Below are 18,181 nucleotides of genomic sequence, written 5' to 3'. Positions count from 1 at the left end.
CATCAGCTTCTTTTCTCAAGTGAAAACAGAAATCGGAACAATTTGATATGTGTCATTTAAATGAATTTAAACTCACAGATAGGGGAGAACGGTTGATTTAAATGAGACTTTCAATGATTAAGAACGTTAAAACAGTAACACTTTATAATAGCTACACACTGTGTATCATCTATTAAGCATTAGCAAATAGTGAATTCATTATTTGTTAAGCATTAACATTCATACACTCACTGTAAAACCCAAAGAGTTGGGGTAACCATTTGTGGAAACTGATTGCAGCAAACCATTTAGGTTCAAAAACTAATCCTAATGAGTACTCTGAACTTAATCCATTTGAGTAAACGAAGCAAATTGAGCACAGTAAAACCCAATAAATAAAGAGAACTCAAACCAACTGAGTACTGTAAAATCCAATGAGTTAAGGCAACTCAAACCGTTTGAGGAAACCGAAAAAAACGAATCTATATGAGTACTGTGAACTTACTCCATTTAAGTTGAAGTAATGTAGGTATTTAATTAACTCATTACCTTCAACACTGAGTTCAAAACTCTTTTCAAATGAGTAGAATTTTTTTTTTTGTAAATTTTGAGGTAACTACACTCATTTCATTTGATAAAGTTGACTGTTGGGTTTTACAGTGCTGTAAAACCCAAAAAGTTAAGGTAACTCAAACCATTTGAGGAAACCGATTGCAACAAACCATGTAAGTTCAAAACCTAATCCTAGTGAGTACTGTAAACTAAATCCATGTGAATAAACAAAGCAATTTGAGCACAGTAAAACCCAATGAATAAAGAGAACTCAAACCAATTGAGTACTGTAAAACCCAATAAGTTAAGGCAACTCAAACTGTTTGAGCAAACCAACACAATCTCACAGCAATTCGTAACATTTTGATTTAGTGGCTAATTCGTATGAATTCGTACGATCTAATTTGTACAATTTAGTACGATTTGCTCATCCCCCAATGACGGTTGGGTTTAGGGGTGGGGTTAGGTGCCACGCCTCCCTTGTAAAATCGTACAATTTCATACGACTGAACTCGTACGAATTAGCCACTAAACTGACAAAACGTAAAATAGTTACGTTTTCTCGAGAGATCTGGCTGAGCAAACCGATTACAACAAACCATTTGAGTTAAAAACTAATCTATATGAGTACTGTGAACTTTCTCCATTTAAGTTGCGGTAATGAGGTATTTAATTAACTCATTAAATTTTGTAATCATAAACTCAGTCAATTTTGAGTTAACTACACTCATTTCATTTGATATAGTTGACTGTTGGGTTTTACAGTGATGTAAAACCCAATAAGTTAAGATAACTCAAACCATTTGAGGAAACCGATTGCAACACACAATTTAGGTTCAAAAGCCAATCCTAATGAGTACTGTCAACTTAATCCATTTGAGTAAACACCAATTTGAGCACAGTAAAACACAATAAATGAAGAGAACTCAAACCAACTGAGTACTGTAAAAAGTTAAGACAACTGAAACCGTTTGAGGAAACTGAAAGCAACAAACCATTTAAGTTTTAAAAAAAAAAAAAATATATATATATATATATATATATATATATATATATATATATATATATATATATTTAAAATAATAGATTAGAATGAATGGTAACACTTTATAATATCATACCGTTCATTCTAGTCATGTTTTCACACAAAGGCTTTGAAAACTTGGACTATAATGAACAGCAATTTCATGATACCTTTACTGTGATTTACTGTCATTATTGAAGCTCTGCATGTTTATTTCAACTGAATGAAAAACAGACACTAGAACATTGCCTTTTTGTTGTTGCACAGAAGATAGACAGTCACACAGGTTTGAAATGACATGAAGGTAAATAAATGATGACAGAATATGTATTATTTGAGCAAACTGTCCCTTTAATTGAAGATTGGCTGCTAAAGCATATGGATGCTTTGTTAGTATCTTCTCTTTAGCTTTGTTCACAGTGTGTCTGGAAAGGATAATTGACTGTGCCGAAAATCAGAAGATCAAGTTCTGACATCTTGTCACTTTGACTCAGGGGTTGACTCTGAATGTGTCATTGCTATTATTAGAGCCTTCTCGCTACATTAGCTTGAGTCGCTTTTTTTCTTTTACATTTCCCTAAAGACCCTTGAAATGTTTTGACATGCAGTTTTTCGGCATTTATGCATTCTCTTCGGAAACAATATGCCCCATTTCTAATTAATTTAATTGTTTTAGGTTGGACTATTATTCTGGTTATTTTAGTTTTATTTTAGTAATGTATTTGTGTATGATATTTTTTCATTTTTATCTCATTTGTTTTAATATATTCTATTTTATTTTATTTTATTTATATTATTTTATTCATTTTCTTTTTGGCTTAGTCCCTTTATTAAACTGGGGTCACCACAGCGGAATGAACCGCCAACTTATCCAGCACATGTTTTTACGCAGCGGATGCCCTTCCAGCTGAAACCCATCTCTGGTAAACATCCATCCCCACTCATACACAGTTTAGCCTACCCAATTCACCTATACCATGTCTTAGAACATGCAAACTCTACACAGAAACGCCAACTGACCCAGAATCCCTCGAACCAGCGACCTTTTTGCTGTGAGGCGACAGCACAACCTACTGTCGCCTTTTATTTTATTGTATTTTATTATTTACAGCATCTACCTGTAGTGGATTTTATTTTATTTTATTTTATTTTATTTTATTTTATTTTATTTTATTTTATTTTATTTTATTTTATTTATTTTATTTTATTTTATTTTATTTTATTTTATTTTATTTTATTTTATTTTATTTTATTTTATTTATTTTTATTTTATTTTTATTTTTATTTTTTTTAATCTGCCTGAAGGGGCTAATTGACCAAAGCAAAACATTTCAAGCTAAACACAAAAGAGATCCCTATTATAAAGTGTTTTATAACCCATTATGTTATCAAATTATTCTACTTCTACTTTATTGCTTTCTACTTCATTCTACTTTCTACTTTGCAAGTTTCCTAATACATGCCATTATAGTTTCTATGGACACAGTGGCAGATCCGCTTTCAGTCTGTTGAGGATGATAGTTCCAATAAACAAGTAAATAAATAGAAAACTGACCTACCCACTCAATGAACTCGCATAACTCAGCCAGTTCTTCCGTCTTGTCAGAACCCATCTGTTCTCAGATCAGCCCTCCTGCTGTTCAATATATTTGATTAACCATCAAATATGACCCCGCTGGAAACATTTGTGCATATTTTGGTCATTTCATTTAAGACATGCTTACAAGAATGCATTAAAAAAATCTATCTATCTATCTATCTATCTATCTATCTATCTATCTATCTATCTATCTATCTATCTATCTATCTATCTATCTATCTATCTATCTATCTATCTATCTACCTATCTACCTATCTACCTACCTACCTACCTACCTACCTACCTACCTACCGTTTTATCTATTGTTCTATTATTATATCTATCGTTCTATCATTATATCTATCGTTCTATCCATCTGTCCATCCATCTGTCTGTCCGTCCGTCCGTCCGTCCGTCCGTCCGTCTGTCTGTCTGTCTGTCTGTCTATCGTTTTATCTATCGTTCCATTTATCGTTCTATCAATTGTTCTGTCTATTTATCTATCGTTCTATCTGTTTTCTATCCATTTTATCTATTGTCAACTATTTACAGTTTGTTTTATAATTTTTTTCTGTCTAACGATTATTATTATCCAACATTTTGCTGTCGTAGTGTTATTATTTTTACATCAAATTTGTCTTTTGTTCAATTTATCCTTCTATCTTTCTTTCTGTCATCCTTTTCATTTGTTCTATTATTCATACTGTTCCTCTGTGATGTGCTCTTCAGTTTTTTTCTCTTTTTTGTTCTGTTGTTCTTTCTATTATTTGTTCTATCTCTCATTTTATTCCATTCTTATTTCATCTGTAGTTTGTTCTTGTTCTTTTGTTTGATCTACCCATCTATCAATGTTTTTCTATCTTTCATTTGATTCATCTGGTGTTCAGTCAATTGTTTATTGTATCATTCATTCTATATATTATTCTTATCATTTCTATACTTTTGATGTTTTATTACTGTGTACCTTTTTGTCATTTATTAAATCCATTGTATCTTCTGCCTATCATTCTGTCATTCTTTCATTCTCTTATTATTCTACAATCCTATCATTTGATTTGTCATTTGTTCTTTCTGTTCTTTTGTCTATTGTTTGTTCGCATTGTCTCAGTCTATTGTGTGTTCTGTCTGTAGATTCTATCCATCCATCCATCCATCCATCCATCCATCCATCCATCCATCCATCCATCCATCCATCCATCCATCCACTCAATCATTTTGTTGTTTGTTCTGTCTATAGTTTATATCCATCCATCCATCTATCTATATGCTCAAATATTCTGTTTTGTTCTTTCTATGGTTCCATCCATCCACTTAATCATTCATGTTTTTTTCTGTCAGTAGTTTCCATCCATCCATCCATCCATCCATCCATCCGCTTAATCATTCATTTTTTGTCTATAGTTTTCACCCATCCATCCATCCGCCCACTCAATCATTCATTTGTTTTTTCTGTCAATAGTTTCCATCCATCTATCCTATTGTTTATCTGTCTGTCATACATGTTGCAGTTCTGTTTGGTAGAAAGCAAAATGAACACAGGGAACTATTTAAACTTTTATTAACAACTGTAAAAAACTGTCTTTATAATAAAAAAGTGCAGAAGAAATCATTTTGTACTCATTCAACCAAGTCACTGTGTGACTTTGTCTGCTTCAATGCTGTCTCTTTCAGTGACATGTGGAGTTCTTACCTTGAGGCCTTCAGTCATTCAAAATATCTCCTGACTCAAAGTAGCATATGCACACAGCAGAAGCTGCAAGTGACGGCAAGACTCCCGCCGTTAGGAAGCTTCTCCATATGGCATCTTTGAGGGTTCTCTTTTCTGTCTAATTAACGCCTTTGATGCAAATCAGTGTTCCTCTCTCAGCGAGGACAGGTCAAACACTTTGAATACACCCTCTCCTTGGAATGGCAACTATCGGTTAGTGTGGAAGTTTAAAAGGGCCCAGTGTTTTCTGAGAAAGTTTAATGAGTTTATTATTATGCATTTTTGCAGTTAATCTGCATATGACTATTTACTGAAATGACAGGAGGTTAATTCAAGGTGTCTGTGAAGGATGATAGATATATAAGTGTTGGTAATTATGAAGATGAGGACTATTAGTAACTGTCATTCCCCAAATGGAGAAAAAAGTTGGTTAGATTGTTGGTTGTAAACTCATCAAATAATCAACTAATACTCATCAAATCAGATTTGATTTTGTGGCTTCTTTCTCCACTTGTGCAAAACAGAGGTTTTCATGGGGTGGACCACGAGAGAGACAATCAGCGCTGGTTTTGCGTCTGTGGCAACAATAGCTTTCTATTCACCCCCTGCATTTTGCTTCATTGGCAAAATATGTCTGTGGGTACTTGTGGTTGCACATGTTAAAGCACTATGAGTTAACATATTTATATTAAATATTTACGCAGCAAAACTTGAAAAATACTAAATAAAATAATTAATAATAACAATAATAATAATTTTAAGAGTTTAACTGATAGCATTAATCAATCAAAATGCATCCTTTCGGTTAACAGTCAATATGTTAACCTCTTCTTTCTACAACAAAATATTACTTTAATAGGACATGATATAGGAAAAGAGAATTGCGATTGAGAACTCACACAATTTAAGAGTCAAGAAGATTAAAATTTTATTGAAGCTAAATCACCACTATTACCTTCTGACAGCATTATTTTTAGTGTATATACAGTATGTGGTCCTTTTCTACATGAATTTGGTTCAAATCTACAAGACAGCCTCACACAATCGTGGCACATTTGTTGACAGTGCATTCATATCCTAAAGGTGCTCTGTTGGATTTAGATCTGGTGAATGGGGGACATTTGTGTATAGCAAACTCAAAGGCATGTTGAAAACTATGAAGATGAGAAATATTAGTAACTGTAATTCTCCAAATGGAAAAAAGATTGGTTGGATTGTCGGTTGTACACTTAATCATCACATAAGATTTGATTTTGTGGCTTCTTTCTCCACTTGTGCAAAACAGAGGTTTTTATGGGGTGGACCATGAGAGAGACAATCAGCACTGGTTTTGCATCTGTGGCAAGCAATAGCCTTCTATTCACTCCCTTTATTTTGCTTCATTGGCAAAATGCGTCTGTAGGCACTTGTGGTTACACGTTAAAGCACCATGAGTTAACAAATTTGCATTAAATATATATTTATGCAGCAAAACTTTAAAAATACAAAAATAAATAATAATAATAGTAACAATATTTTTAATCATTTAACTGATAGCATTAATTGGTCAAAATGTATCCTTTCGGTTAACGGTTAATCAGTCAGAGCACCTCTTCTACAACAAAATATTGCTTTAATAGTACATGATATAAAAAAAGAGAATTGAGATTGAGAACTAATACAATCAGTGTTGGGCAAGCTACTTGAAAGATGTAGTGAGCTAAGCTATTAGCTACTCTACTTAAAATGTAGCTTAACTACACCAAAAGCTAACCTCTGGGAAATGTAGCAAGCTAAGCTAAAAGCTACTTGGCAAAAGTAGTTTAGCTACAACTAAGCTATTTTTGCAGTTTTCATTTTAAATCGAAATAACTTAAATCCAAGTCAATCATACCTTAGTGATTAATAAAGCTGTTAATGAAACATATGAGGCATAATTGCTCAGTTCAATTATTTACTGCAAATAATATGCTGTACTAAACCGAAACAAATTATAGTGTATAAGAGCAAAAACAAACAAACAAAAAATGCAATTAAACCAGGTGTTACACATTTAAAATAATAAAGTAATTTATAGTAAAGGGAAATGTTTATGAATATGCATTATATTGTATGTATTTACAGCTCTTTATTAATGAAATTACACTACATAATGGAGTATCATTAGAAACTATCATGAACTAATAGTAATTTCCATAGTATACTTTAGCCTTTACTACATCTTAACATGTACTTCTCGAGGTATGGTCACGAGGATTCCTGCTTCAGAAATAACTCTCCCTCAGTCATCTTTCCATCAGGCAAATTTCTTGTGTTATAGCCTAATTTGTTGGCGACGTCACCGACACGAACAAGAGGCGGCAGTAACGCACCAAAATGTCTGTTGTCGACCACCGTAAAGCAGGAAGATGAAGAAATCGTCATTCTTTCCATCATATAGATTTTCTTTCATTGACTAGACATCGGCCTCACAGCTCAGTGAATGTTGGTGCCATCGCTTATTGATCTGCGATCGGTAAATTTAGCGTGTGTGAACGCTACAGCGCTACTTGACTAAAAAAATTGCTTCGCTACTGAAAAGCTATTTGATTTATACGCTCGTAACTTCACTACTTGTAGCAATGCTACTGCCCAACACTGAATACAATTTAAAGTCAAGAAGATTAAAATTGATCTAAGCTAAATCACTACAATTACCTTCTGAGACCATTATTTTTAGTGTATATACAGTATGTGGTCTTTTTCTACACTGATTTGGTCCATATCTACCAGACACCCTCACACAATCGTGGCACATTTGTTGACAGTGCATTCATATCCCAAAGGTGTTCTGTTGGATTTAGATCTGGTAAATGGGGGACATTTGTGTATAGCACACTGAAAGGCATGTTGGAAATTATGAAGATGAGGAATATTAGTAACTGTAATTCTCCAAATGGAAAAAAGGGTTGGTTGGATTGTCGGTTGTACGCTTAATCATCACATAAGTTTTGCTTTTGTGGCTACTTTCTCCACTTGTGCGAAAAAGAAGTTTTTATGGGGTGGACCACGAGAGAGATAGTTAGTGCTGGTTTTACATCTGTAGCAAGCAATAGCCTTCTTTTCACTTCCTTCATTTAGCTTCATTGGCAAAATATGTCTGTGGGCACTTGCGGTTGCACATGCTAAAGCACCATGAGTTAACAAATTTGCATTGAATATTTATGCAGCAAAACTTAAAAATACTAAATAAGATAATAATAATAGTAATAATAATTTTAAGCGTTTAACTGATTGCATTAATCAGTAAAAATGCATCGTTTCAGTTAAGGATTAAACAGTCAATAAGAGCACCTCGTCTTTCTACAACAAAATGTTACAACTTTAAAAGTACATGATATAGGAAATAAGAATTGAGATTGAGAACTAATACAATTTAAGAGTCAAGAATATGAAAATTGAACAAAGCTAAATCACTACAATTACCTTCTGACACCATTATTTATAGTGTATAAACAGTATGTGGTCCTTTTCTACATGAATTTGGTCAATATCTACAAGACAGCCTCACACAGTCATGGCACTTTTGTTGGCAGTGCATTCATGTCCCAAAGGTGCTTTTGGATTTAGATCTGGTGAATAGGGGACATTTGTGTATAGCAAACTCAAAGGTGTGTTGGAAATTATGAAGATGAGACTTACAACAAAATATTAGAACAGTAAATGATAGCAAGACAGGGAAATTAGATTGAGAACTAATACATCTTAAACAGATTGAAGTATATCAATGCTGAACAATGTTATTTCTCTGCAGAATACCCAGATTATTCACACTTAACAAGAGGGAAAACAAATATGGATTAGATTTTTTTATTTCTTGCCATTTCAGACCTGTCATGTTGGGTGGTTTTGGAGATGAGAGAAGCCCACAGTCTGTGGAAATTCAGATGCCCGAGGCAAGATATGACATGACTAAAACAACATAATTACCCATGCTGACGCTATTTTTTGATAGTGTATATATGTGTTCCATATCTACCAGAATTTGCTCCATATCTACAAAACAGCCTCAAAGAATTGTGGCAGATTTGTTGGCTGTTTATTAATGATGCAAATTTCCCATTCCAGCATGTCCCAAAGGTGCTCTGTTGGATTTAGATCTGGTGAATTGAGGCCATTTGTGTATAGCAAGCTCACAGTCACGTTCAAGAAAGCAGTTTAAGTTGATTTGAGCTTTGTGACATTGAGTGTTATCCAGCTGGAAAAAGCCATCACAAAACTGATACACTGGGGTCATGAAGAGACATAGTCATCAACAATACTACTGTAGCCTGTGACATTTGACACACAAAGTGGCTCAAGAAAATATCCCCCACACTATTACTCTAGCAACAGCCTAAACTATTAGTAGACAGGATGAATCCATGTTGTTTACACCAAATTATGGCCAGTTCAACCAGTGGTTACAGCAGAAATTGGGGCCCATCATGCCAGGCAACCATTTTCTAATCATCTATTCCCAGTTTGGTGAGCCTGTGTGAATTACAGCTGGGACAGGCTGGGCTCTTAAGGCTGGGACACACCAAGCTAAAGGTCGGCCGTCGGTCAGGCTGTTGGTTTGGCGTGTTGCCTGTTGGGTTACTGTCAGATTGAGTTGGCCTGATTCAATTTAATTCAATTCATCTTTATTTCTATAGCACTTTTACAATGTCGATTGTGTCAAAGCAGCTTAACATAAAAGTTCTAGTAAATTGAGTTGAAGTTCAGTTTCAAGAGTTCCTACTTCGATATGCTTAGCATTTATAGCAGGTTTGGCATGCTGTCCCGGGAGAGAACCCTGAGCTCGGAGATATTTGAGCCCAGGGCTCCCGCTCGGTCAATAAGCATATCAGGAGATCCGAGATCAGGTAGGTCTCGAGAGCTCCCCCTTTAGAAAAGGGAGGAAAAGGAGGAGATGGGGTGGAAGGGGGGATTGTTCCAAAACAGAGCTAGAGCAGTAGGGAAAAAATTATCCATTTATAGTAAACTAGGATCACTCTGATTGGATTATTACTGATTACAGATGAGCGGCCAGTCATGCTCAATCATATCACATGCTCCTCTCGAAATTAGTTTATGAAACTTTACTTCAAGTGTTCCCACTTAGATATGCTTAACATTTATAGCAGGTTTGGCATGCTGTCCTGGAAGAGAAAACCGGAGCTCGGAGATAATTGAGCCCAGGGCTCCCGCCCGGTCAATAAGGATATCAGGAGATCCGAGATCAGGTAGGTCTCAATAGTGAAGGGGGGCCAAAAAGGGGGTGGGCGGGGTTGACTCTTTAAGAGTAAAAAATATGCTCGAGGAACACTCCTGACGGAAATAGAGCTGGGAAGTGGCAGCGCTATATATAAACATATATGTATATATGAGAGTGTATATATATATATATATATATATATATATATATATATATATATATATATATATATATATATATATATATATATATATATATATATATATATATATAAATGGGGTACTTCAAGGCCTGGAGGGGGCAATTAAGAGACTTCTGTGAGTCAAAATAGGCACTGCAGGAGTTGGGGGCAGCAATTCTCATTTTTTGCCATCTCCAGCAAAATCGTGAAGTGGGATTTGGGCGGTGGAAATTTCTGCTAGAGGGTGAGTGGCGAGTTTGGCGAGACTCCTTTGTTAATGCATGTTACAATAACTTTGAAATTCCGATGTGCAAGGGTTGTAGAAGTGGGCATTCGTCCCCCTGCAGGGTGGCAAATGGATAGAGAGTTGGGAATATGAGGCGTGTCTTGGCTGGTGGTCCTGGAAGTACCTCTTGGAGAGCAGGTGAGATGATAGTGGAGTGGAGTTAAAACCCCTTAGTGATACAGAAGTTTGTTTAAAAGCAAATGTATCTAACACAGTCAGTCAATGTATGAAAGGTTACTCCATGCCAGGAAATTGTTTCTTGCCGTTTCACATCTCACTGACTTGCCATTATAAACTTGTCTATGACACTCGTGTGTATTGATATACAGGACTCTATTGGCATGTTACAAAAGAGCTTCAATGCTTGATGTGTTGAATGTCTTTCACGAGCTGGGTAAGATTCTTTTCATTCAATAATTTTATTTTTATTTATTTATTTTTTTTTAAAATAAATGTAAATATCAACTGCCAACATCAAACTTGAAAAACGATGTTACCACCTAGTAGGAACTGTGTGAATGTAATGTTTATCATGGGCTTTTACTAAATCCATGATAAATAACATCACGTTTGGAATCTTAACCTGATTGAAAAATCTAGAGCATATCTGGCCCGCTTCATTCACAAAGTCTTTGCACTCAGTCCATTCATGAAATTGTCAAGAGCGAAGGCGGGACCATCTCAAGTTTGGAAAGCTCATTGGATGGTGATACTTCTCCTTCAGCTATTGGCGCCTTGGAGTATTAGTCAGAGTTCAGAGTGCAAAAGGTCGGCGGCCATTTTGTAGACCAAAATCGCTACGGTGTTTATGCCTGAAAGACTGGCTCCACGCGCTCCTGCAGCTGGTTTGGATGATAACAGCGCACCCTTCCATGAATGTTTATCAACGTATGAATTATGTGGACTAAAGTTTGTGGATTAGATTGCCTGGTCATTTACATTCGAACTACTTCAGCTGTCAGAATGTTATGGATCTGTTGACATGCGGGAGGCTGAGAGGTGAGTTCTTTGTTGAAATTTTTCTTTTCACACTGGTCTAGTCTTTCGAAACCTTTATAAAATGTTTAGTCTTTGTTGGGGTGTAGTTATCTAGCGAGGCTTCCCCTTAAAACATGCACGTTACCGAAAGTGGACTGCTAGATCAGTGAGACTTTGGCTTATTTGCAGTGGCTTGGATCGCCGGCGGCTTGAGTTTAGTCGGAGTTGTGGCTTGCGATGTGTGTGTCTTGAAACCAAGCAAGCCAGTGACGACAGTGGATTCCGCACATATAATTAATGCTGGCTGAAGAGAGCACTGATTATTCAGCAACAAAATATAGCCTATTAACAAAAACTGAAGTTAAACAAGTCAAGACGCAACCCCAAAAAAGCTGGCTGTATTTTTCTATTTGCTACATTTTTCAAATATTTGCAAATGATAAGAATTATTAGTTTATCAGACATATTCACATGAGTGAAACCCTCAATGGTGCGTGGCAATTACTAAATGCTGCTTTGTTTATGCTTTGTCTATATGAATTTCATCTGTCTGTTTCTCTTTGTGGAATGAGAAAACACACTAAATGTGCGGAAAGACGCATCTTTTCACACAAGTTTAGAACCGCAGTCCATTTTCAGTCAGCTGCTGTTCGTTTGGTGTGTTCACATATAACTTTTTGGTCCAGATGTGAGCTGATGCAAGCCGACAACACCGTTGGTTTTCGTCTGCGCTAGTCATTTGGTATCAGCTTAATGTTGGTATGATGGGTCATGGTTTCCGCTACATTCATTTTTCCATGGCGGGGCGCCATTGCAAATTTCATCCCGCCACGGCTACATTACAGCTTCTCATTCAAAACATTTTATTTTTTTTAATAGCAGGTGATAATAGCACCAAAGCGTATTAAAGGGTAAGTGAATTATAACTGCGTGAACTTTTCTGTAACCGTAGTAGTGCTGTGCGTCATTTGTTTAACCCTTTAAGGTTACGTGCTGACTGACTGGCTGACTGACAGGTGCATGATGCGTGACACCAGCAGACACGACATATATATAGCTGTTTCACTTTACTTCAGGGTGCATTAATACCGCTCTGTAGGTCTATTGGAGACATTCATAAGTATTCCTAGCAAATCTAAAATGTTGGAGACATACTCGTTACATAAACGCACTAAATCACACTTCAGCAGCGTTTATTTGATAGCGCACAAGAAGATCTGCACTCAGTGTTGCCAGATGATGCTGACTGTTTCCAGCCCAAAAGCTGTCGAGATCACAAGCGTTTATACACTGTTCTAAGCATATGTATGCGATGCATCTCTATGGCATCTCTTTGGGAGATCAAAACAGGTTTATGAGGGCAGACCGGGGCTGGCGGACATGCCGTTGCAAAACCGCCCAAATTTTCTCTACACACCTATGTCACTTTTTACCCGCAAAAATAAATTCAAAACAGCCCAATCAGGCAACACTGTCTGCGCTTGAGCAGTGCGTATTTGAGGGTGCTCAAGCAGAGGAAATCGGCACGCAAGCAAAGAGATTCGCATGCTGTAGGCTATTACATAAATGCGATCTCAACTCGTAATACTGTGCTCACGACATTTGTCATTGAAATAACGCCACAGGTAGTTAGTAGATCTGTGTAAAAAAGGCCTGCCGCCACAGCTGGAAAGAATCCTAGAGGAAACACTGTGGGCTCAGACAAAATGCGGAACATCGTGTTGCTCTAGTGTACTCATGATTTAGTTTTTTTTTTCCTCATGTGAAATTTCCCCCTTATGTGATTTAAATGATTTGAATTTCGATGGAAGACATGGTTAAAGTCAGCGTTACCAAAAGCTGCGACCTTTTTTATTATTATTTTTTTATTGTGACGTATTTCCTGAAGAAACTGAAATTTAAATGAGAAAACAGTGGGCGTGGCTTGTTTTGTTTTTTTACTGTGAAGTAATTAGCTATAGTAAAGTAGGCATTTCATTCAGAAAGATCCGGAAAAGGGTTTTGGAGGAGTTATTACAATCAAACAGACACCTCCTCACCATTTCTGTTTTTTGTCAAAACTGATAGTTGGAGGGGTGTGGTTAATGTTAGCCACGCCCAATACCTCAGACGGACATAATCTGAGAATTTGACTCAAAACAAACAGGAAGTGCATTTTCAGATTTTAATTTTAGATTACAAGAACAAACAATTTATGTTTTCTCAATAGCATGCATGGGTTAATTGTTCCTCACAAAACTAGCAATGTGAGCTAACAAAATCATATGTTTAATTTTGATTTCATTTGTACTTTAATTGGATAATTTGCCACTATTCACACGTTTGCAATGACTTTGTACATGTTGATACTTGTTTCTCTTATTGGTGTGAACCTGGCATAAGTTTTTAGCTGACAAGATTGACACTTTACAGACCTCAGCTGTAAAGTGTAGTTATTAGAGTTATTGTTGCATTTCTGTCAGATTGAACCAGTCTGACCATTCTTCCTCTGACCACTGGCATAAACAAGGCATTTTCAGCCACAAAACTGCTGTTCACTGGACTTTTTGTCTTTTTAAGACCAGTCTTTGTAAACCCTAGAGATGAGTGTGCTCGAAAATCCCAGCAGATCAGCAGTTCCTGAAATACTCAGGCACCAACAGCCATGCCACATTCACTTAAATCACTTTTTTTCCCCATTCTGAAGCTCAACTTGAACTTGAGCGGATCATGCCCTGGCTGATTGTCCATCTTTCTACACTGCTCTAGATCTTTTTAATTTTGATTGTAAAGTAATAGCATGCACCTTTTATAATGCTGATTTGGAATGATAATTGTGAAAAGCGCTACACAAATAAACTTGAATTGGATTGAATTGATTAATTGGCTGAGGGCCGTATCTTGAATGTGTTCTCAAAAGTCTAATTGTTTAACTCTAATGTGCTAGAGGTGATAATTTCCTTCAGCACTAGTGGGTACGATATCTTGACCATTACAGACAATTCCACACCTCTGAATGGCTACTTAGCCACTATACATAGCCACCCAGTGATTGAATGCTGCAGTAAATTCAGTATCCTCTATTTTTTCAGGTTCCTTGCACTAGCAGGTCATGACCTTGGGGTTAAGGGGTCTTGTATTGATCTAAATCAACTGTGCAGAGAAAATAAGCAAGCCTCTTCACTTCATCATAGTATATAAACACTGTGGCCCTGTGGTGCATTTAAATGTTGTGTTCAATTGCACTAAAATATCCTGTAAGGTAGTTTTGAGCCATGAAATAAACTGGTTTGATACACAGCACAGTATCAACGTGCGCACGTGATGTATTTGAGTCTCTCTCGAAAAATTACATCTCAACTGCACCCTCACAATAATTGCATTATGTCGAAAAAAAACACAGTTAATGAGAGAAAACGCTTCCCTGCCATTGACGAGTTTTTATGGCAATCCGTGTTTTAGTGTATTAAGGTAGGGGAAGCCCTAACGCATGTCCTAAGTGAGGTAAACGTCAGATGCTCTGGGGAGCAAAATCTGAGAGAAACTAAGATCGTTTTATTTTGGTTAGAGTAGAATCATTATGCAATAAATTGCCTAATTACCCTAACCTGTTTAGTTAACCTAATTAATTTAGTTAAGCCTTTAAATGTCACTTTAAGCTGTATAGAAGTGTCTTGATTAGTATCTTGTCAAATATTATTTACTGTTATCATGGCAAAGATAAAAAAAATCAGTTATTGGAAATAAGTTAATAAAACTATTATGTTTAGAAATGTGTTGAAAAAAATCTCCTATCCATTAAACAGAAATTGAGGAAAAAATAAACGGGGTTAATAATTCAGGGGGGCTAATAATTCTGACTAACTGTGTGTGTTTTTATATATATAAAAAAAAATAATAAAAATAATAATATTTATGTATATATATATATATATATATATATATATATATATATATATATATATATATATAATTATTATTATTTTTATTATTATTTTTTTTTTAATGCATTTTTTTATCGCAAAAAAATCACAAAAAGAAAATCGTGAAAAACTTGGGGGTCTGATTAAAACTATTTGCCTTAGTAATGTTGGTAAATTTAAATACAGTGGTTAAATAAAAAAATCCTAATATTCCTAAATGTATTGTTAAAAAATTCAATAATGATCGATATCGAATTATATGAAACATGATATCATGATTTTTTTTTTTTTGCAACATTACCCAGCCCTATGATATAATGTATTCTATATAGGTTAAACCAACAAAAGTTATTTCCAAATGTAAGAAATGGCTTCTTACAGAAATTTTTATTGCACTTTTTTAAGCTGCCAAACAAAGCAGTTACCCCCTCCATACCAGTGCTGTGAATTTGGACAGGACTCCCCATAATAAGCTGTTCAGTGTTGAGTTTTTAAATGTGTGATTCTTTATTTTGCCACTGATAATAATACCACTTTTTCTCCTTTTGTCCCACAGGAAGTGTGTGTATCTCACAGTCAGTGAAAATCCCCCGTGAGCCAAAACCAGAAGAATTTGATAAGATAATCAGAAGACTGGGAGAAAATCCGAATGCAAGGGTTGTTATTATATTTGCAAATGAAGACGATATAAGGTGAGCAGCTTCTGTTGTTTTTAAATTAGCATTCATTTTGAGCTCTTTTTGTGTGGATATTATATAACGTAGGTTATTCTTATTGTAATCTGCACTGAACTCATTTCTGCTATCAATTTTTATGGGTTTAAAAGCTAATAAACAGCTAAATAGCCATTGCTTTATGAAATAACATTTGAAAAGCATAACCAGGACTTTGCTGGAAGGTGAAAAACTCATTTCCCTGACCTCTATTATAACAAGTTTAATTTGCCCCATGGGTACGTCTAAAACGCCCCAGCACTGAGCACCTGGAGTACCTAATCAGAAATATTAGAACCCAGCTGTTCTCATGAAAATTGACAAAATGCCTTCACTTAAATGTGCTATTAGACATCCATTGAATAATAATCGTTTTAATTTGAAGGAATAATTATGGTCCAACTTTTTTTTTTTTTTTCAATTTGTTGCTTGCCTGAGCATTCAGGATAACTGTTTAATCATGCTTCTCTAATTATTGTTTGTCAGGCATTGTCCTTGAGTTCATAATGGCTTGTTTATCCATGTTCACATCGATGCACCTGTAATTCATAAAACATGTTTCTCTAATTAGAAAAAAAGTCATTATATGAACATCGAGAGGAAATCAGAATTGACCATTTGTGCTTTAATCTGTGTTCTTGGTTTTATTATGCATTGTATTTCAAATATATCTTTCATCAGAGTGTAATAACTTGTTTAAAAGGATAGTTCACCAAAGATTAGAGGAAAAAATCTAGTTAATTTACTCACCCTCGGGCTATCCAAAATGCTTCTTTAGTGGAACATTAAAAAGATTTTTAGCTGAAAATGTGGTCAATGATGATACATCAAATGCAAGTCAGCCACTACTAGCACTTTGTGAATGCCAAAAAAAGAAACATGCCTCCTGACAATATATTGAGATCTTACTAAGTGAAATCATTTGTCTGTGTAAGAAACAGCGCATTATTTGCTCTACATCATTACTTGTGATCCACGGATTTGGCAAATTCATTCATTAATTCAGATCAGTTGTTTAAAACCTTAATGTATTAGCACCATACCATGGTACCGCCTGTATTATTATTATTATTATTATTATTATTATTATTATTATTATTATTATTATTATTATTATTATTATTTAGTTTTTTACTCTAAAATAGGGTTGGCTCAAAACCAAATGTTTAACATTGGTATGATACCAGATATACAGTAATAACGGTTTTAATGGTACTGAATTAATACCACAGCCATTTGTTTTTAATATACAGTATACACTCACTGGCCACTTTATTAGGTACACCTTACTAGTACAGGTTTGTATCCCCTTTTGCCTTCACAACTGCCTTAATCCTTTTGGAAATATTCCTCAGAGATTTTGGTCCATATTGACATGATAGCATCACGCAGTTGCTGCAGATTTGTCGGCTGCACATCCATGATGCGAATCTCCCGTTCCACCACATCCCAAAAGAGCTCTATTGGATTGAGATCTGATGATTGTGGAGGCCATTTGAGAACAGTGAACTCATTGTCGTGTTCAAGAAACCAGTGTAAGATGATTCATGCTTTATGACATGATGCGTTATCCTGCTGGAAGTAGCTATCAGAAGATGGGTACACTGTGGTTATGAAGGGATGGACATGGTCAGCAATAATACTCAGGTAGGCTGTGGCGTTGACACGATGCACAATTAGTACTAATGTGGCAAAAAAATATCCTCCGCTCCATTACACCACCACCAGCAGCCTGAACCATTGACACAAGGCAGGATGGATCCATGCTTTCATGTTGTTGCATGAATTTGCATTAATGAGCAGTTGGACAGATGTACCTAATAAAGTGGCCAGTGAGTGTATATATCATAATATTAGCAGGTCATGTTTTCTTATTAATGTTCACAAATGTATGACATATAAAAGGAAAACGGCATAACACACCAGTCTTGCTCTCGAAGTCTGAGTAGCTGTATTGCATGTCATGAATGATCAAGGACTAGTTTGTTACTGAGGACTAAAAGTGGGTGAGTAAATTAAAAGCAAATTCAAATTTTTGTTTGAAATTGTTCTTTAATGCATTTTCAGCAGTGGATTTTTATT

General features: G+C 35.5%; 1 protein-coding gene across 4 annotated transcripts in view; it reads left to right on the top strand.

Annotated features, from left to right (window-relative positions):
* Positions 1-18,181, top strand: part of grm4 (glutamate receptor, metabotropic 4) — a 394,250-nt gene that overhangs the window by 255,207 nt on the left and 120,862 nt on the right. For 3 of the 4 annotated variants that reach the window (XM_056460431.1, XM_056460429.1, XM_056460430.1), the window contains exon 4: positions 15,943-16,078. In XM_056460431.1, the coding sequence (XP_056316406.1) occupies positions 15,943-16,078 (136 nt within the window). Of the gene's footprint in view, positions 1-11,316; positions 11,506-15,942; positions 16,079-18,181 lie in introns of those variants that run through there. The other variant, XM_056460432.1, reaches the window with a different exon arrangement.

Source organism: Danio aesculapii, chromosome 6 (assembly GCF_903798145.1).
Source record: "Danio aesculapii chromosome 6, fDanAes4.1, whole genome shotgun sequence".
In the NCBI taxonomy this organism is placed as follows: Eukaryota; Metazoa; Chordata; class Actinopteri; order Cypriniformes; family Danionidae; genus Danio; species Danio aesculapii.
Note: the sequence above shows the minus strand (reverse complement) of the source record. Positions and strands in the feature narration are given on the sequence as shown.